Source organism: Myotis nattereri (assembly GCF_964212035.1).
Source record: "Myotis nattereri genome assembly, chromosome: 5".
NCBI classification, from domain to species: Eukaryota; Metazoa; Chordata; class Mammalia; order Chiroptera; family Vespertilionidae; genus Myotis; species Myotis nattereri.
Window position 1 is genome coordinate 61,979,229 of NC_138080.1, and position 22,034 is coordinate 62,001,262.

The 22,034-nt window shown below is 36.3% G+C and overlaps 1 protein-coding gene across 1 annotated transcript in view; it reads right to left on the minus strand.

The window, feature by feature from the left end:
* Positions 1-22,034, minus strand: part of NAA15 (N-alpha-acetyltransferase 15, NatA auxiliary subunit) — a 74,487-nt gene that overhangs the window by 30,883 nt on the left and 21,570 nt on the right. Inside the window, exons 2-10 of the mRNA XM_081091638.1 lie at positions 17,710-17,794; positions 14,600-14,704; positions 12,335-12,492; positions 10,839-10,973; positions 9,510-9,663; positions 5,708-5,827; positions 3,725-3,820; positions 3,479-3,585; positions 1,481-1,553 (exon numbers count right to left, since the gene is read on the minus strand). Coding sequence (XP_080947764.1) covers positions 1,481-1,553; positions 3,479-3,585; positions 3,725-3,820; positions 5,708-5,827; positions 9,510-9,663; positions 10,839-10,973; positions 12,335-12,492; positions 14,600-14,704; positions 17,710-17,794 — 1,033 coding nt within the window. The remainder of the gene's footprint in view (positions 1-1,480; positions 1,554-3,478; positions 3,586-3,724; positions 3,821-5,707; positions 5,828-9,509; positions 9,664-10,838; positions 10,974-12,334; positions 12,493-14,599; positions 14,705-17,709; positions 17,795-22,034) is intronic.

Sequence of the window (22,034 nt, forward strand, 5' to 3'; positions counted from 1 at the left end):
TGTTTAAATCCAGGAATTCATAATACCTTTAAAACATGTACTAGCCATATCTGAAGGATGTTAGTAACCCAATTCATTATTTTGAAAACTGGTAAAGAACGGGAAAAAAAAAAAGGTAGAAGAGGCAGGGAGAAAAAGTAGCATGTATCTTGTTTTTCCTATGCATAATGAAATATTGGATAAGCACAAATAGATCAAAAAAATTTCTTTTAAGGTAACGAAAATGAATGATAGAATATAAACAGTTTATAATTTCTACCAGTTGCTAACATGTATAACAAACACTACATGTCTCTTGATGGAAGAACATACCACCACCTATGAAATAATCCTGCTCACCGCTCTTCTGATAAAAACAAAACAAAAGCAAACAACGTGCCCGCCCCCCCCCCCCCGCCCACACACACACACACTTTAAATCTCATCAAGCCTCTGTCTATTAGAAGTTTCTGTGATGATGGACATGTCCTGTATCTGCCCTGTCCAATATGGTAGGCAGTCACTTCAGATGGCTATTAAGCAGCATTTAAAATGAGGCTATTGCAACTGAGGAATTGAGTTTTTAATTTTTTATAGCCAGACTATAGAAAAACTCAAGCATATCTGATTTCTTTAACAAACAAGTTGCAGGAAGAAGAGAAGATAGAAGAAAAGCCTATAGAATAAAAGAGAGTTAAGAGACATATCAACAGCCCTGGCTGGTTTGGCTCAGTGGATAGAGTGTCAGCCTGCGGACTGAGGGGTCCTGGGTTTGATTCAAGGGCACATGACCAGATTGTGGGCTCGATCCTCAGTGGGGGGCGTGTAGGAGGCAGCCGATCCATGAACTTCTCTATGTTTCTCTCTCTCCCTCCCTCTCTGAAATTAATAAAAATATTTTTTTAAAAGAGGCATATCAACCAAATTCAAAGTATAGAATTCATCTGAATCTTCATTCAAACTAACATGAAAAACAAAAAGAAAAAAAAAATGATGTGTCTAAGATAACTGGAAATGTAAGCATGGACCTTTTTTTCTTTGATATTAAGGAAATATTAATGTTCAGGTGTGGTGTTGACACTATGGCCATGATCTTTAGAATATTAAAATAATTCATCAATGAAATTATGTGATGTTTGGGATTTGCTTCATAATAACATGGCAGTAGAAGGAAATAGGTAAGAATATAAATGAAAACAGTTTGGCCAGGAGATAAAAATTACTGGAGCTGGGTGGTGGATAAATGGATAATCATTATATTATTACATCTATTTTGGAGATGTTTTTAATTTTACATAAAATGTGTTTAAATAAACTAATGTGATTTTCTTCCTTCCAAATATTTTCATACAATGTTTAGATTAATGCATCTCTAGATTAAAGGGGAAAAACATTTAAATATACTAAACTTATTGCCTAAATAAGGAACAGTAATGACCTTCTAATTAAGAATTTCACAGTACATTCAAAATTTCAAGATATTTTTAAAACCAAAACTTACCATTGGGGTTAAATAACCGGCAGCTTTTTAGAGAGGTTTCATAACCTACTACTAATTCTTCTATGATTGCCACCTAGAGTATAAATACACAAGCACAGTTTAATAAAAAAATGCATATATATATATATATATGTATTATATATATATGTCATGTATATATGTCATATATATACTATTTCTGTGCAGAATGTGTCATTTACTATTAAAGGGCTACATAAACATTCACACACACTTTTATAAATCTCTTAATCTATGGATAAAAATTTAAAAGCAAGTCCCCGGCCAGTGTGGCTCAATTGCTTATCACCCCATGCACCAAGAGGTCACCAGTTTGATCTCCGGTAGGAGGCATGAAGGAAGCAGCCAATCAATGTTTCCATCTCTCTCTCCCTCTCCCTTCCTCTCTCTCTAAAACCAATAAAAACGTATTTTTTAAAAGCTTAAAAGCAAGTAAACCATACATGTCTTATATATAAGACATAACTTTTTAAAAACTTACTGGCAACTCCTTTCCCTGCTAGAAAATAAAGTATCAAATTGAACTAGAAATCAGGAAAAGGTTGGACAAAAAGAGATAATGTTGTGGATGATTTTTATCTCAATCCATATAAATAAAACCCAAATTAGCATTTATTCTTCAGAAATCAAAATTAAATACTATGTGAAATGAGAAATTCTGTAAGTAATTGATAGCATTAACTCTCAATTTCATAATCCGGAGGAAAGCATTAATAAAAATCAACATGGAACAGTAGACGGGTTTCTGAGGTCCAGGAGAGTGAGTGGGTGTCCATGTTCTTCTGGCTTCTCCTGAGTCATGACTATACTACTTGTTCCTAGCTTCCTAAGAAATCTGTGAATACTTTTAATTTATTAAATGGACTTCTATTACTACAGAAGCTCTCTTTAATGACCTCAATTTAACTGATCCAACAGATTAACACCAGCTCTCTCCATTACCTCAGAAAACTGTGAGGACTGAATGGCCACAGCTAGGTTATTCTGGTGTGCCCATGTTCTTCTGCTCCCACAAGTTGAGCTACATGCTTACTAAGTTTTGTTTTCCCAAACCTGTTTGAATCAGTTGCATTTATTATCATCATTGCAAAATTTAATTTAATATTATGTAAACTTAAGAAATGAGAATAAAAGAAAGAACTGTTTCTATAAGTTGAATACTGTGGAAAGATTCAAGGATAAATTAGGTATTTTTAACCAATTTAGATTTAAATAAGACAACCATATATACCATTAAAATATATAGGAATTCTACAATTAAAACTGCTTTGCAATCATCAAGTTCTCTAGCCAAACTGAAAATAACAGACCACATTTTATAAATGTGTTTTATGCAAGAAAAAAAAGCGAAAGTCATCAATAAAGCCCATGCCTTGGGCCTCGCAACAAAAGACTGGCAAATAAGTGTACCTTATGTGCTTTAGGTTAGTGTTTAGCATGTTTAATTTGTCCCATCTTTCTGATTCTTCACTGTAACTGATTTTTTTTTATCCAACCAACATGTCTTGATGCCACTGTACTTGCAAGCAAAATAATCTAAATTAAGATCAAAACATCCTCTTAACAAGCATTTGAATATTGTAATATATAGCTAAAAGAGTAAGTTAGCTTACTGGGACAGCAAATAAACTCTTCTGACAGAATTTTTTATACTAAATAAAAAAGGAGAAAGATTACTGAGCTAAATCTTAGTTTAAAAAAAGAAATCACTTCTGAGTTTCACCATGAGCAGGGATTAGAGAAAATATTGAAGAAATCACTACCTTACCAACTTTTCATACCTACACTGACTTAAAACAAATAAGCACTAAATTATTTAGCTAAAGAAAGAAGAGGCACAGGAGCATTTAAACTATGAGCTAGGAAGACTGATACTAGATTCACAAAATGTGTACTATGTGCACAGATAAGCAAGAGTCAATTATTCCAAATACTAAGCAAAGAAATGATAGTTTTAAAAAAAGTCGTATTTTGCTTTACCTTTTCTTTATCTTTGTATAATGACCTCAAAGTATTGAAGACTGGTGGACAACCCTTGCTGAAGTTCATCCTTAAGAACTTATCCAAACATTCCTTAAACTTCTCACCTTGGAAGAAAAAAATCCTGTTGACTTACAATTACCCAGACATCTCTAACAATGCCTACTAATATGCACCTTTATATGTTTAAAATCAAGGAAACCGTAAATCATACCATCATTTTTATTCCTTTGCAATTATACTCACCACATAAAAAGTTTAATGGCAGTCTTCTTGGCACCAGTCCCCTGGGATACTTAGTCCAGGCCTCCTCATAAATTTTTAGTCGTTCTAACATATTAGCTGCAAACAAAAAAAATTATTTTTATATTTAACTAGAACTATTATATATTTCTAACAAATTACATATTTCTCAAGGTATACAAATATGATATTAAGCAAAATTTGCAGATGGGAAGAAAATTATTTATAATCTAACCATTTAAATGCATCAACAATCATTTCAGAATATTTCCTTCCTTCTAATATTTTCACATTTTAAATACCTATAGTGATAAAAAATACATAACTTTCTTTATCCTCTTCTATTCTAGGCAGCCTTTCAAAATCTGAGGACTGCTGTACTGTAGTTCTGAGAATGGCTCAAGTATTGTATTTCCATAGATGGCTTCTTCCACTATTCTCTTCAACTCTCCTTTTCTTTTTGTAATGACCAGATCTGACTTGTATTTTATTTATGTTTTTATTGACTTTTAGAGGAAGGGAAAGAGATAGAAACATCGAGATAGAAACATCGAGAGAGAAACATCACTGATGGGCTGCCTCCTGTATGCCTCCCACTGGGGATCTAACCCACAACCCAGGCATGTGCCCTGACTGGGAATTGAACTGGTGACCTCTTGGTTCATGGGTTGATGCCTAACCACTGAGCAACACTGGCTGGGGCAACCTCTCCTTTTCTAACTCCTGTCCTCTGATTTACTTTGGAGCTTCTGGATCTGTCCCCTATCTTCCATTTCTCTTTCTTTCTTTTGTATTTTATTCTTTACACTCAGTTGAGAGCTTTCCTCAGTTCATCAATCTTCTACTTCACTAATCTCCCCTCAGCTGTGGCCTCTCTTATTCAATCAAGATTTTTAAGTCACTAAGTAGGTTTTTTGTTTCCCAGATTCCTAATTGGTACTTTCTCATCACTATTCATATTTCATGGCTGCAATTCCCTGTCCTCACCTTAGATTCCTCCTTTATTTCCACTCTCCCTTTTGCTAGCATTGATAATTATCATTCCTGTGCTGGTGTTCTAGGATAGTATGACATCGTTACAAAGTTCCTTCTGCATATCTCATTATATCAGAAATGGCTCAATACCAGTCTTGAGGGAAACACAGCTTCAAATCAGATCCTCTTGGCTGAGGAACAGGCAGGCCTATCTATAGGTAACATGTTTCTGGGCCTGTCCTCACAAGTGGGTCCTGTTCATGGGAGAGGGTGATGGAGGAAATTGGGGGGAGGGGGGTGTCTCAAAAGCCAAGTTTATTTGAGTGATGGAAATTTAGTCCCTCTTCCCATATAGGCAAGTGCTGTTCTTCCAGCTATATTCATGTGCCCCAGCAGGCCATTCTGATGTGGCCACAGGTTACCAGAGAAGTTATGTTTGCTTCTTTCCTTTAGGGAGACATCTCCATTTCTGACAGTGGAAATTTCCCTTTCATGCTTTTGATGCTGCTTATATGCATTTGTGAATTTTTTAATTTTATTTTTTAAATGATTTTAAACTGATTTTTAGAGAGGAAGGAAGAAGGAGAGAAAGAGCAACATCAATGTGAGAGAGACACACAGATAGACCAGTTGCCTCCTGCACACCCACTATCAGGGATCAAACCTGCAACCCAGGCATGTGCCCTGACTAGGGAATTCAACCAGCAATCTATTGCTAATGAGACTGCCCAACTAATTGAGCAACACTGGCCAGGGCACATTTGTGAATTTTTAAAAGTTGTTTCTAATTTTTTCTCTTAACTATTTCTATGAATTTGTGTAGAAGAGAAGTTTCAGAAAATGCTGTTTGCCATATTAAATGGAAGTTTACAAATGTACTTTTATATTCAGATTCTGATCCAATTCTTAACTACTATTTTTCCAGTTATGCTTTTGAATGAGTTAATAAAATACATGTTAATTACAAAAGAAGCAACTAAAACTTAGAAAGTAAGTTTTAAATAATGCTACCTGGATTGAGTGCCTTTTCCAGGCCTTTGTAATAGGCCCAGTTTTCAGGATTTCTCTCCTGTAATCCTCTATACACATCAGCTGCATCTTCCAAGCGACATAATTGCAACAGAAGTTCCCCTGACAAAACACAAATGAAGTTAACTACATATTTTCTGGTTACAACTTTTTTCCCTCAAATTTTAAGATCTCTTCAATGCTGGGAAGTGGATGCATTTGGTATCCTCCTGAGTTCCCAATTCCCTTAAACAAGACTATTTACTATGTAATATTATGGTCTCTCCCCAAGTTCACATTTAGAAATGCCATTCTCATCACATCCTCAATTTATTCAGATATTTGTCTAACTCCAAGCTACTTCCCAAATTTATTGGAACACAACCACCAAACCCATCAACTACTACTTAATTATTCCTGACATCATATGGACAATTTAACATCCAAATTAATGACCTAATCTAATACCCTACATTTATCATCTTTTAACTATGAAGCTATTCTGTAGTACCTATATTCACGGCCACATCCAAAAGCTGTGTTTTCTAGTGCTTCCAACTACCAAATAGACATTACTTTAAGCTGAACTTACTTGTCTTCCTCCTTCTGGTCTCACTAATCCTATCCTTCAACCTTACAGAAAACCCACTCCTTTCTTTTCTTTTAGGCCAGTGGTCGCCAACCTTTCGGACTTCATGGACCACCCGGTGGTCCGCGGGCGACCACTGCTTTATGCCATCTCAGCAACACGTAGAATCACTGCATGTCTTCTCTGGGCTGCATGACCAATCTCATCCCTGAATGATATTAGCAGCCCCAAGTTTCAAAATCAGTCTCAAACCTCAGCTCCCTTATTTAGAAATTTAAGGCCTAGATGATCCCAAAGTGTTTGCTCCACACCTTCTCCCACAAAAAAAGCAAAGTCATCAGATGAATGGACAGAGGCACTGGTTTTACTACAAATATATGAGCTCCAAACTCACATAAGCCTCAAACACTATTCAGAATTCTTATCCTTAACATGACAGCTCCTGTTGACCAAAATTATTATTTTCAAACTATAACTATATCCTTACACCATTTGCTCTCACCAGATAATAAAAAACATTTAGTAAGTGCTTACTTTGTTAGTGACTTTGAAATGTTTCACATACATTAACTCAATTCTCAAAACTCTATGAGTTAGGTTATCATTGATTTCATCATTTTAAAGCAGAGAGGACTTAAGTATAACTTGCTGAGGGTCATTCAGCTAGTTAAATGTTGGAGTCAGAATTTGAACCCAAGCAATTTGGCTGAAAGAGCACATATTCTTAATGCCTATACCAGTGGTTCTAACCAGAGGCACTTTTGCCAGCCAGGGGACATTTGGCAATATCTGGATAGTTTTTAGTTGTCACAGTAAAGGGAGGTGGAGGGGGTGATGCCATGGTATCTGATAAATAGAAGCTAGTGATGCTGCTAAACATTCTGTAACATAAAGGAGACTTCCACCCTCAACATCTCAGTCTCAAAATCTCAAAAGTGCTGAAAATAACAGCCTGCTTTATATTAACCAAAAGCCTACTTCACTAAGAATATACAAAATAGCCGAAACCGGTTTGGCTCAGTGGATAGAGCGTCGGCCTGCGGACTGAAAGGTCCCAGGTTCGATTCCGGTCAAGGGCATGTACCTGGGTTGCGGGCATATCCCCAGTAGGAGATGTGCAGGAGGCAGCTGATCGATGTTTCTCTCTCATCGATGTTTCTAACTCTCTATCTCTCTCCCTTCCTCTCTGTAAAAAATCAATAAAATATATTTTAAAAAAAAAGAATATACAAAATATCCTCCAACTTTGCTCCCCTAAACTACCCATCCACATTTCCTTCCCTTCATCTTCTCCCACATTTTCTTTGTAAAAGGAACTGATGGAATAAGAATTAATGAAACTTTCTGCCTATCTATATGCCCACTCACCTACTCCAGGAAGCTCCCAAATTATCCTGACATCCCGCCTACCCCCTCACCCTGCGCCACCAATAACAACAATGCCTTTATTACTGGAATTCCCAAAGACTGATGATTCTACACTCATTTCCTTTCTATTCTCTTTATGTATATTGTCCCCAATAGCTGACTCACTGCAGGTATTCAACACATTTTATGGAATGAACCAATGGCTCTGTTTCCTATTTTATTGAGAAAATGAAAGCAATTGGAACTCCCAAATGTCCGCTACATTTACACATCCACTCAATGCCCATATACTCTACCATCTCTGGGGATAAACTAATCATGTTGTTATTTAAGGCTAAGCCTTGAACTTATCCACTAGATCACAAACCCTCTACTGTATCAAATATTCTGTGTCTATTAGATCATTCTCAAGTAAACATAAGCACATGCTATAAAAATATTTTGTTGATCCTGTAACCCGTTTTACCCATCACTGTTTCCCTATAACTAATAAAGTTATCAAGAGAAGCAAATGAAATAATGTATCAGAGTATTTTGAAAACTGTCGTGTGCTTTCATAAAAAAAACTGAGGCCCGCCGTAACCGGTTTGGCTCAGTGGATAGAGCGTCGGCCTGCGGACTGAAGGGTCCCAGGTTCGATTCCGGTCAGGAGCATGTACCTGGGTTGCAGGCATATCCCCAGTGGGAGATGTGCAGGAGGCAGCTGATCGATGTTTCTCTCATCGATGTTTCTAACTCTCTATCTCGCTCTCTTCCTCTCTGTAAAAAATCAATAAAATATATTAAAAAAAAAAAAAAACTGAGGCCCAAGACTTGGCCTTGATCATATAGCTAGTTAGGAGCTAGTCAATCAAGGAATTTGAACTATTTTTTTCCAATCTAGCGATATTCCCAGTAAGTCATAAATCTCCTCCCCTTATAACTAAGAGACCATTAAGGGATGACAACTCAAATGAAAGAGAGCTGTTCGCTCATAACTGAGGATCAGGAACCTTAAATTTCCATTTTTTTCTCGCCAGTAGCAATATCATCTGCTCAAAGTCCATCAGGCAAACAACGGCTACATCCAGTTTTATGTAACAGATACCACAGTTTTCTTATGTTCAACTTCAAGGGGAGCCAATGGAATTTGGAACCAGCAAATTTCAGTTCTCTGGACTAACAAGGGCAAAGCAACACTTTAGATGATAATTCCTAGAAAGTGCTTGTATTTTTAATTACTTGTCATTCTTTCATTTTCCATTACCACTTCCTCAACTCTTAAACCCATAAGACTCCTTTTTTTTTCAGTCCTATAATAAATGGCAGCATTAACGATTTTTATTTAAAACCCTACCCTCCTATTGCAATCCACACATATAAACCCAAATCTCCGATTTCAATTCATATTCTTTCTATATCCAGATAAACTATAAAGAACTTCCAGAATGTCCCATATATACTTTAGTAAAGACTGATATAGCTATATAAGAAATCTGATATACACATCCTGTTCTGCTAATAAGGTATTTCTAAGAAATTTAACCCTATGTTATATAAAATTAAGCAATTACATCCTGTGTTTTTTTAATCAACACCCTATATTTTAAGATCAAAAATACTTTCTTTAAAGAAAAAATATTTTGAGTCACTTCATTCAATAATTTTTATTGTTCAACATGTTTTTTTTTACCTATAACAATATTCATTGTTTAAATGTAATTTTCCCAGATTAAAAATTATTTGAACAGGATTTCTATCATCAAAAAGTTGAATTACATGCAATTTTCAACAGCAACTAAATTTTTAACCTTGCTCTTTCTCATAATTAAATGCTAGAATAAATGATATTCTTTAAAAAAAATATACCTTTGGTTTCTTCTACAGCAAGTTTATCACAAATCTGCTTTTCATAGGTACAAAGGTGTTCCAGGGCTTCTCTATAGAGACCTGCTTCCCGAAGAACTTGATTCTGATATAAAAGGAGTTCACTATATTCATAATCCACTTTATCAGGGGATGTCTATATATGGATATAAGGAATATTAACAGTTAAGAATTTTGTTTTCATATTAGAAAACTGTTTATACACTCAAATACATACAAGAAGTCTAAGGACACAATCTGATTGATATAACTAATTTTTTTAAATTAGTAAATATCTGTCTAGGGAACAATTAAGTAATAATGACAGTACTAACTTATAACCCACTGACTAAAAATCCCTAAGTCCTTACATATAATAAATAAATAAGGGGAAAGGAAAGCTTTTACTTAATAGCAGAATGTCAAATAATCTAGAAGGAATAAGAGATAATAACCACTTTGCAACTATCACTGAAACAGTTGATTCAAGCAAGAATCATAATCGATAAATGCTAAGACCAGTGGATAAATGTAAAATTTGATGAACAGGCTACCCATAAAGTCTCGAATTGTGTTTTAACACCAAGGGAAAAAAATAACAAAGAAAAAATAAGTTTATAGTGAAGAAACCTAATAGATACCACCTTATCCAAGTGATCAAATGGAACAGACAGACATTAGGTGCCTCTTAGTGTGATGAGTTGAGAAGGGCTCAACAACACTCTGTGGTTTCCTGCCAAAAATACATAACTATAACTAATTATGAGGAACCACCAAACAAATCCAAATGGATGGACATTCTACAAAAATCACTACCCTATATTCTTCAGAAATATCAATATCATAAAGTACAAAGGAAGTCTTCAAAACTTCCAAAGATTAAAAAAGACCAAAGAGAAATGATAATAAGCAAATGTAAGGTATGATTCTAAACTAGATCCTGAAATAGGAAAAAAAATCTAGAAAGGATATAGACAATTGATAAATGGGCTAGAGATTAGATAGTCTATCAATGTTAAGTTTCCTAATTTTTAAATACTCTACACAGTACTATCCTATAGAGTTCACAACTACAGAGTTATTCTTAGGAAATACCACACGGAAACATTTAGGAGTCAAAGAGCATTGTGTCTGCAAATACAAATGTTTTTAGAAGAAACTATAAACAGATAAATAGATATAGAGATTATAAGGTAAATGTATCAAATATTAAATTAGTAATGTGTGTGAACTCCTCTAGGAAGTTCTTTGCATACTCTTCTTGTACACTTCTTTCTTTTAGTTATATTTAGAATCGGACCTAGTTTACTAGGTCTGGCTTCTGAATGTTACCTGTTGTGTTTTCCTAAACTCTTCTAAAATCTTTGCTGCCATTTCATAATCTTCTAATAAGTGGTAAGCAATAGCGTAACCAATCCATGATGCTCTCTGGGCAGGTCGAAGCTGAAGTAATTGGTATCTTGTTTCCTTTAAGGCAGGGGAGAAAAAACTTTTTCTTAGGTTTACAGTGAAAGCATATGCTCCTTAAAAAGATCATATTAATTCCCCCACAACACTGAGCAATTTGCAACACAATGCAGGGAATAATATCAGAAAACAATTTCAAATAGCCATACTGTATAGCATTACTGAAGCAAAAAAATATTTTCTTAAAAAGCACAATGAAGCCCTAGCCTGTGTGGCTCAACCGGTTGGAGTATTGTCCAGTGTACAGAAAGTTCGCAGGTTCAATTCCCAGCCAGGGCACATACCCAGGTTGCAGGTTCAATCTCCGATATGGGTGCATACAGGAGGCAACTAATTGATGTTTCTCTCTCTCTCTCTCTCTCTCTCTCTCTCCCCCTCCCGCCCCCTTCCTCTCTCTCCTCCCTTCCTTCTCTTTCTCCTCCCTTCCTCCCTCTCTCTTCCTTTCTATCTCTAAAGTCAATTTAAAAACACACATTCCCAGGTGAGGGCTAAAAAAAAAAAGTACAATGAAGCCTCCAAGGTAATCTTGTAATTTTTTTAAAAAGTTATAACTAGGTACACATCATTATTTTCTGATTTATTATCTCTAAGAAAAGACAAGATGGAAAAGACAGTACAAAGGAAAAACATTTTAAAAAAATACAATGCACAACTACTGAATTAAGATCTATAGAAAATAACTCAGCAGGTACTACATGAGAAAAAAGAGAGAAAAGCAATCATCTAATTTAATAGAATGTTTAAGAATTAAAATGTAGCCCTGACCGGTTTGGCTCAGTGGATAGAGCGTCAGCCTGCGGGCTGAAGGGCCCCAGGTTCGATTCCAGTCAAGGGCATATACCTTGGTTGCGGGCATATCCCCAGTGGGGGTTGTGCAGGAGGCAGCTGACCGATATTTCTCTCATTGGTGTTTCTAAAACACTCTATCCCTCTCCCTTCCTCTCTGTAAAAAATCAATAAAATATATTTTTTTTTAAAGAGAGAGAATTCAAATGTAGCTACAAAGAGAGAATATTAGTTTCAACGAGGGTAAAAATAAACAAAAAAATGTTTCCCAGAAAAATGTAACAACTAATATTTAAATGTTAACAGCAGATAAAGGCATTGCCTATTTGAGGACTATTGTTAATTTTTACTGAATTGATTAACTAAATCCTATAGAGTAATCTAACTGCCTCATAGTAAAAAATTTATTTTTAAAATCTGAATAGTCCAGTCATAAACACAATCACTACTGGGGGAAGGTGTAAGATTTAATTAAATTCTTTTTAAAAATGGAAAATTTTATTATCAAAAAGTACTCAAAAAAGGTTTATATTTTAACAATATTTTCTCCTAGAATAAAAAATTATTTTACTTACCCTGTAACCCTCAAGATCTCGCATTTGAATCTGTAGTAAAGAAAGGTCCCTTAAGATTTGAAGATTGTCTTTATCCCATTTTAGCGCATTTCTGTAACACTTAATGGCTTCATCATATTTCTTGTCTGACCTCTGGAGAAGGCCATAAACATGCCAACCTAAAGATTTAGTTAAGGATACAACTAAAGGACTTAGTTAAGTCAAGAGATAGTATTCCAATAATATTCCCCAGGAAACTCAGAGAACTATAGCTATTTATAAAATTACAAGCATTAAATAAAAAGGAGATAATATAAAGATACAATAGTTTAATACAATGGAAAACAGTACAGCTTTTCAAACCAGAGCAAACAGGTCTAGCCTGCCTTGTTAGCTCTATGACCTTCGATAAATTATTTAATCTGGCCATGTTTCCTCAATTATAAAATGTAAATAGAAAGTCTATAAAGTAAAGCATTAGTTTGGTGACTAATTGGAATAACACATATAAAGTGCTCACTGGCTGGCATCAAATGCTCAATAAATATTAGCTAATATCAAAAGAAAAAAGAGGGAATGGGTATCCACAACATACAATTATTTTAAATGATGTATATTTTATTTTCTTTAGCTAACAAGGTCCTTGGGAGAGAACCCTTAGTGCAGAACGAAGTTCCTAAAAATCAACCACATATAAAATAAAGATCTTCATTCCACATATATTAAAATGTCTTAATAATTAGGGTGGTAGATGACCCAAAAGGGCAGTCTCCTGCATGCAAAGAACTTAAGAGTCTAATAAGAGACATATATAAGCAAAATTACATGTTGTAAAAAAAAAAAAATGGAATAAAGGGGGAAAATATGTATTTCCACTATCCTAACACAAGTACTTTTCACTTTAGATCTTAATTACTACGACAATCACCATTCTCCCACCTTCAGTTCTGCTTTTATTCTCTCCTGCCAAAGTAACCTTTATAACACATACATAATCAAAAGGGAAAAAATCCACTCCCCTTTCTAGAAATTTACAGAAGTTTCTCTTTCAGATCAGGTTCAAAAATTTTAATTTAGTAACTTATACAGCAGGGATTCTCAAGAACAGTAAAATATAGAATACCTAGGGTGGCATGTTTAACTAAAAATATATATTTAACATAAAATTTTACTTGAAAAATAATCTTTTCATAATATGAATGACAAAGTAAGGCTTAACAAATCTTCTGTTGGTTAGAACATGGTTTTGAAAAGCCTAAAACACACTACCCTTTATAATCTGCCCCGTTATTTACCTTCTCATTCCTCCCCATTTCAATCACCTCTTGAGCACTGTAACACCTTTTAACTGCCTCTAATCTTCACCTCCTAAAAATTTACCTTCAAGGAGTCTTATGTCCATCAAGAGGAACCCAATTATATAAACCATGGCAAATAACATATAGAACACTGTGCAATTATTATAAATGATAAAAAGATATCTACAACCATCTAATTACTACTTGCTGACCTTTTTAGTTTCTGGTTATTCCCAACTCACTTTTTTTTTTTACTGGAATAGTGATAATTTTTTAACATGCACTAACATTTCATGTAATACTCAGAAATGTTCTGTATATGCTTCTAAATTAATACCCTTTCATTTCTTAATTTGTACTATGCCAAGGGCCTGGTAAACATTTGAAAATCTGCTAAGTGTTTCAGCACTTAAAATTGTGTTTGCCCACAAAATAGGCAAGAAAATATTTGTTTAAAAACTACTTAATAAATAGCAACCCACAATCTTTCTTTCTATCTTCCCTCAGACACTTGTACTTACTGCTACCCTCATATTTCCTTACTAAGATAAAATTTGTATAGCATAGTAATTAGCATGATCAGGGACTTTGTTAAGCATCATTAATCTTTACACCACCACAGTGAGTTGGTTCTGATTACCCTCATTTTACGCATGAGGAAACTAAGCCCTATGATCACAACCAGAAAGAAGCTGAGCTGGGATTCAAACCTAAGTGAAGTATACTCCTAAACCTGTGCTCTTAAACAGTGCACTATATGGCTTCTAATATTCCTTAGTGTACACCCTTCTTTAATTTATGATCATGACAAGGTCTGCAGGGTGCCTTCTTTTTGAAGCATGGGAAGAGTTTTCATAGATACTTTAAAAAGGCAAGTCCATTAATCTGTAAATAGATAGATGCATTAGAACATGGTAGATATGTAAAAGTGTTCCCTGAATGAAGGCAGTTGCTACTCCTCTGGAGTTACATATCTCAAAAAGGATACACACATGACTCTTCAAGTCATTTCTCAAACCTCTACGAACCAATTCATAAGCTTCTTCCTTTTTACCCAAACAGTTCAATGTTAATCCTTTCATAGCCAGAGTTTCTATTAAAAAATAAGAAAAAGTAGGAAAAAGGAATTAAACATTTAAAATAGTCAACAACAAAAAAGATAACCATAACCTCAAAGACAAATGTTACATTACCCTAAGAACTGAAGATTATTAGGAAATTTTCCAGGTTTGCACAGAATTAAAATATTTTAAAAATCGACAAACCAGTTAAACCACATTTCTATACTCTAGGCCTCCCTAGATTTATTTTTTACGATGAAAGGTACAAAATGCATTAATATCTGGAAATTCAGATGCTAACGAGATACAACAGCTCTATTACTATTCTTTAGGGAAGTTCTATAGAATGACCTTAGATAATTACTCCTTTAAAGTATGAAAAAACTTTATCACAAAACAGATTTTACTTCTTTGAACCCAAATTACAGAGATTAAAATCATTGCTCAATGATTAAAATATACACATAAATTATATACATACACATTTCTGATATGCATAAATTTCATTCTTTTACAATGATTCTTTAGGATATTATTAAATATACAAATAAAAGAAGATATCAGACTCGTGTCACTCACATTGAACAGATTAAAAGAGGGACCTGAGCCCAAGCTGGTTTGGCTCAGTGGATACAGAGTCAGCCTGCGGACTGAAGTGTCCCAGGTCCTGACCCCAGTACGGGTGTGTGTGTGGGAGGCAACCAAGGCATGTGTTTCTCTCTGTCTCTTCCCCTTCACTCACTCTCTCTAAAAGTCAATGGTAAAATCTCCTCCGGTGAAGATTAACAAAAAAATTAAATAAATAAAAGAGGAAGTTGAGGGAAACATTAATTTTTTAGAAAAGGCAAAAAAATATTTTTAATTTTATAATATATATTTTATGATGTACAAAAGAATAAAAATATTTATTATGCATTTGTCTAACTTTTAGGACTAAAATTTAAAATTTATAGAAAAATTATGTAGGAATAAAAGATAATATGGCTCAAAGGAAAAAAAACATTTATAGGAAAGTACAGATAAAGAAATAAAAGCAAAAAAGAGGGGGGAAATCATGTACTAAATTGTTATAAATCATCCTATATAACAAAAGGCTAGTATGCAAATCACCCGAAAAGTGGAACAACCAGTCGCTATGACATGCACTGACCACCAGGGGGCAGACGCTCAATGCAGGAGCTGCTCTCTGGTGGTCGGTGCGCTCCCACAGAGGAAGCGCTATTCAGCCAGAAGCCGGGCTCATGGCTGGCAAGTGCAGTGGCAGTGGCGGAAGCCTCTCCTGCCTCTGTGGCAGCACTAAGGATGTCCGACTGTTGGGGAGCGGGCCTGTTAGACATCCCCCAAGGGCTCCCAGATTGCGAGAGGGCTCAGGCCGGGTTGAGAGATCCCCCTCCCACCGAGTGCACAAATTTCGTGCACCGGGCCTCATGTATAAATGAAAAGAAAGCAAATATATTTGGCACGGTACTGTAAAAAGTAACCCTTTGCTATCAAACAAGTAAAATATATTCTTACAAGCTTTACCAAACATCTTAAAGTTCCTTAATTAATGGAACCCCAGGATGCCATTACGTTTAAGACAAACCATCATTTTATGTACTGTTAAAAAATATTTTCCATTAGGTTACGATCCTTCATATGCAACCTAATTTCAGATATGTTAAAATATGAGAAACTAGCCCTAGCCAGTTTGACTCAGTGGATAGAGCATGAGCCTGTGGACTGAAAGGTCCCAGGTTCAATTCCGGCCAAGGGCACATGCCCAGGTTGTGGGCTCAATCCTCAGTGGGGGGCATACTGGAGGCAGCCGATCAATGATTCTCTCTCATCATTGATGTTTCTACCTCTTTCTCCCTCTCCCTTCCTCTCTGAAATCAATAAAGAAATATATTTAAAAATAAATAAATAAATTTGAGCAACTGCACTTTAGAACAATTAACTTTGGTCTCTGCTATACTGAAATTCTATCATTACATTACTAAAGTTATATGACCAGTATTTTACTTTAGAAAAAAATATAAACAACCTAATATCCAGCTGGCCAGCAAAAAATATTTTTAACAACATTAAAAAAGTGTTAGCCCTAGCTGTTTTGGCTCAGTGGACAGAGCATCGTCCTGCGGACCCAAGGGTTCCCGGGTTTGATTCCGGTCAAGAGCACGTGCCTTCGTTGCAGGCTCCTCCTGGGCCCGGGCCCTGGTCAGAGCGCATGCAGGAGGCAACCAATTGATGTGTTTCTCTCACATTGATGTTTCTCTCTGTATTCCCTCTCTCTAAAATCAATGGAAAAATATTCTTGGGTGATGATTAAAAAAAAAGAGAGAAAAGAAAAAAACAGTGCTATTATTTTAATAAAGTAAAGCTAATAGAAAACTATTACTCTCTCTCCAATAGTGAGAACACTATCAAATTAACTACCAAATAGCCATGTTTCCTAACTATACAACTCTGACCTGTGAAAGCTTATTTTTCCCTTGCCTCATCAAGTTTAGCTAAACACTCTTCCCTTACTCTACAAACATCTCACTGTCCAATCTTCTACCCTCACATAGGCAAAAGCTAAAAGGCAAAAAAATTTTCAGATTACAATATACAAATCATGCATTAAATATGGCTGTCTGAAAAAACTAAGATATAATGCTAAATAAAAAGACGCTGGGACCAAATGGGCACTTTCTGAGTAAGTTATTTTAAGGAATAAAATTCCCCAGATCAAAATTCTAAAGCAAATTTTTCTTTTAACATCTTAAATAAATTTACTGATTCAACTTAAATAAGCATATTTATTCTACTAGGTGCTTCTGCCTCCCCTCCATGCTTAGTCTTAAAATAGGTATCTCAGAACTCAAGTAAAATGTGTGTATCATTTTCTTGACACTAAATTCAAAAAACAGACGTCAAGGATAAAAAAGTCCATTGTCTCTGGAAATTATTTAAGGCATTAGGAAGTGATAGAACCCAAATAAATGAAGCCAGACAAGTAAGCAAAGCCTTATCTATTCATACTCACAAGTAAGCATATGGTATTTACACTTACCTCCATGCTCTGCAAATTTGGGATTAGAGAGGATTTGTTTACAGAATTTCAACCCATTTCTATACTGTTTATGCTCATAACATCTCTGTTAAAGAAAAAAAAAATAAGTTTAGCAAGAAATGCAAAAAGTTTAAATTCATTGTGAAATGTTTTATTGTTACACACAATAGGATAATCAAAGATTACTTCCATATTCTTTTAAATCCCAGTAAAAAAATACAGAAGGTTCAAATACAGAAAATAAAACAAAAGGACAGAATATAGATTACAAAAAAAAATAAGAAAATCATTAGCTTACTCCAAAAGGTTCAACAATCCTAATAAAAATGGAATATGCAAATTGACAGTCACTTTGCGACAAAGATGGCAGCACCCACAGCCAGTAAGGAGGGAATATGCAAATTGATACGACAAAGATGGTGGCAGCCAGGCCAGGATGCTTGCATCATCGCCATGGTGACAACACAGGTGTTCCACCCCGCCCTGGCCGCTCCGGGCCTCCGGGCAGCGCGCAAAGGTGGGAGGTGGCTCCAGGCCGGAGCCAAGGTGGTGCCAGCAGCCAGGGGAAGGAAGGCCTATTCTTGCACAAATCTTCGTGTATTGGGCCTCTAGTCCTATATAATAAAGATGTAATACGTAATGGTCGTTACACTGTGATGCATAACGACCGACCGCGTTACAACGGGATCACGGATCAGGAGGGTGGGGCAGTGAGCTACAAGCGGGCAGCGGATCAGGAGGGGGCAGGGCAGCAAGCTATGGGAGGTTGGGCAGCTGCAGGAGGGTGGGGCAGTGGGTGGAGAGCTACTGGAGGGCGGCAGCGAGCTACTGGTGCACAGATTCATGCACAGGGCTACTACTTATTATATAAAGTGAAAACTGAATAAAAGTAGAAGTGTAGAAATTATATTTCAAAACAAATTTTCTTTTTAACTGAAGGAAAAAAGTCTCTCAAGCTACAAAGGGACAAACAAGTACGTGCAAAATAATAAAGAAGAATAAAGACCCATACCATGAAACATCATAATGAAATTTCAAAGCCCAAAAAGAAAAGGTCCTTAAAAATTTCCAGAGAAAGAGAAGGAAAAGAAAGAAACAAACAAACATAAGAATGATCTGTAATCATAATGGCACCTTTTATTCGATAATAGTACTGGAATATTGCTGAAAGTCAGAAAACTATACACAGCCTTAAAAATTCAGTGGAAATTAAGTTTCAATCTAGAATTCTATACCCAGAAAGATTAGCAATCAACTCTATGAGTAATGTGACATTTTAAGGCTTCTCAGAAAGCTAAAATTCTATAATCTCCCTTAGAAAAGTTTATTAAAAAGAATCAAAAAAAATTTAACAAGACAAAATGGAAGTTAGTAACTAAGGAATCTAATGCAGAAAAAAGAACTAGAGAACAACCACTCCAAAATAAAAAAGGAAGCGAAGCCAAAGGACACCATGGAATACCTTTCCAACAAAGGCAAAAATGGAACTGATGTACTTCATAATATGGAAAATATTACTTATAACCACATAACAGAAGAACAGGCATATTTGGGGGGAAAGTAACAGGTCTACAGAAAACAAAATAACTGTCCAGCTGGCATGACTCAGTGGTTGTGCAACCAGAAGGTCATGGTTTGATTCCCCAGTCAGGGCACATGCCCAGGTTACAGACTAGATCCCCAGTGTGGAGCATGCAGGAGGCAGTCAATCAATGATTCTCTCTCATCATTGATGTTTCTCTCTCTCTCTCTCCCCCCCCCCTTTCCTCTCTGAAATCAATTAACAAAAAGAAAAGAAAACCAGATAACTGCATAAATGAGACAGATATTAACTCCAGGAGAAATAAAGACTTATATAAGAAAGTGTAATTTAGTGTAATATTTGGCTTACCAGTGAACAACATATACATGATTATAAAAATGTAAGTATTAAGTACTAATTTACTGAAATATTGTGATATGAGGTAATGAGGAAAAGGAAAGAGGGCAAACATGGTAGTGATGAAGTTCTAAGTCCTCATATTCCATAACCAAAAGTCAACAAATGTTTAAAAGTCATTTATCGCCCTGGCTGGTAAGGGTCAGTGGTTACAGCATCAGACAGCACACAGAGGGGTTGTGGGTTCATATCCCAGTCAAGGGGGTAAGTACCTGGGTTGTAGGTTCGATCCCTGAACCCTGGGTGTGTACAGGAGGCAAGTAATTGACTTGTCTCTCTCATATCAATAGCTCTCCCTCTCACTCTTCCTCCTTCTCTCCCTCCCTTCCACTGTCTCTAAAAATCAAAAGAAAAAAATATCCTTGGGTGAGGATTAACAACAACGACCAAAAAAACAAAAAGTCATGTATCAAGAAATAGTGATATATTGTTAAACAAAAGAAAGCAAATACCAGATAAAATGGCTAGGAGGACTGAGGGTACTTGATTCTGGAGTGGGAAGGCATGGGTGAGAGAGGGGGAAATTACTTATTTTTTTATTATTTGAATTTTAGGCATCAACATGTGCTTTCATAATTATTTTTTAAATCACTGTATGTTACAACAAAACAAAACCTGCATCTAAAAGATATTCACTGTCATAAAATTTACTCACAACTTTTAAAATAATATATTCAAAATCTGGGAGGGATAGTTAATGCAAAAGATGACAAAAATGATAGAATATGTAGTAACTTTTTACATGTAGCATCAAGAAATCAATTGCCTACAGCTCAATACTACAGCCAACTATAGAGTTGTTCTATACCAACTATGTACTCACCATATTGTTTGTTTCACATCTCAACTAATTTATCCAAAACACAACTGATTTCACCCCAAAATCTATTCTTAACCAAGTCTTTTCCATCTCAGTACATATCTTCCCCTCAATTCATCCAACCAGATGACGATGAAAGAAAAACTAATTATCCTTGGTCCTTTCTTTCCTTCATACTTCCATCCTCTAGTAAAGGAGTGGGAAAATTTTTTTCTGTCAAGGGCCATTTGGATATTTATAACATCATTCATGGGCCATACAAAATTATCAACTTAAAATTTAACCTGCTATATTTGGTCAAACATTTAATTATCTCACCCCTAATTTCTTGGCAGGGCCAGACCAAATGAATCCACAGGCTAGAGGTTCCCCACCCCTGATCTAGTAGGTCCATCAGTCCCAGTTTCTCTGCAATTGCTTCCTAACTCTTGCCCTCCCCCCCCACAATCAACTCAGCACTCAGCAGGCTGAATGACCTGGGGGATAAGAGGAAGGGGAGAACAAAAACTGTAACTTGGGAGTTACTACCAAATGTATGTAATCAAAGAAACACAAGACTAAGCAACTAAACTTAGTGTTCCTATTTACTTAACAGAAAGCTTAAAAATAGGATTTATTTTAAAAACCTGTAAGCTCCTCATGCCGTAAAGCTATAAACTCCTCTCTTAGTGATTCCTTCTCAATTTTTTCTCTTCTGAATTCCTAAATCAGAGCTGTGTGAACAAATATATATTGCAAAATACAGAGAAACCAAGATGGCGGCATAGGTTAACGCCGGAGATTGCTGCCTTGAACAACCACTTCAAAAAACAACTAAAAGACGGAACGGACATCATCCAGAACCACAGGAAGGCTGGCCGAGTGGAAATTCTACAACTAGGAGGAAAGAGAATATCATACCCAGACTCAGAGGAGGCGCAGTGCTGAAGTGAAATACTAAGGTGCGGAGTGCACGCGGAGCGAGCTGGAGGCGGAGGGCGCGGTTGTTGTTTTCAATCGGGAGGGAGTTTCAGACTCTGAGCTCCAGATCCCGGCGAGTCTCTAGGGACCCAGACTCAAACGGAAGAAGCGGGACTGTCTGGCTTCAGTCGGAACTCGAAGGCAGCTTTCTCTCCGAGGTTTGCAGCAGTTGCTGGGACTCTGTGAGGCAGAGCCCCTAGGGACGGAACTGAGAGCAGCCATAACTGCTCGCTCCGGCCCGCCCTGTAGATCCCCGGGGACCCGCCCCGCACAAGCCCTGCGCAGAGCCATTTGCGGGATAGCCTCAGGCAAACGCTAGATTAGCACCGCCCTAGAGATCCAGCACAGAAGCTCTCCCACTGCAGACACAGCTGACTCTCATAGCCATTTAGCCTGGAGGTCAAATCACCCCCGGTATTGCCGACAACAATCAAGGCTTCAAGGCTTAACTACAACAAGACTGCGCACAAAGACCACTAGGTGGTGCACCAAGAAAGCATAAAAAATGCGGAGACAAAGAAACAGGACAAAACTGTCAATGGAGGATATTCAGTTCAGAACCACACTTTTAAGGTCTCTTAAGAACTGTCTAGAAGCCGTCGATAA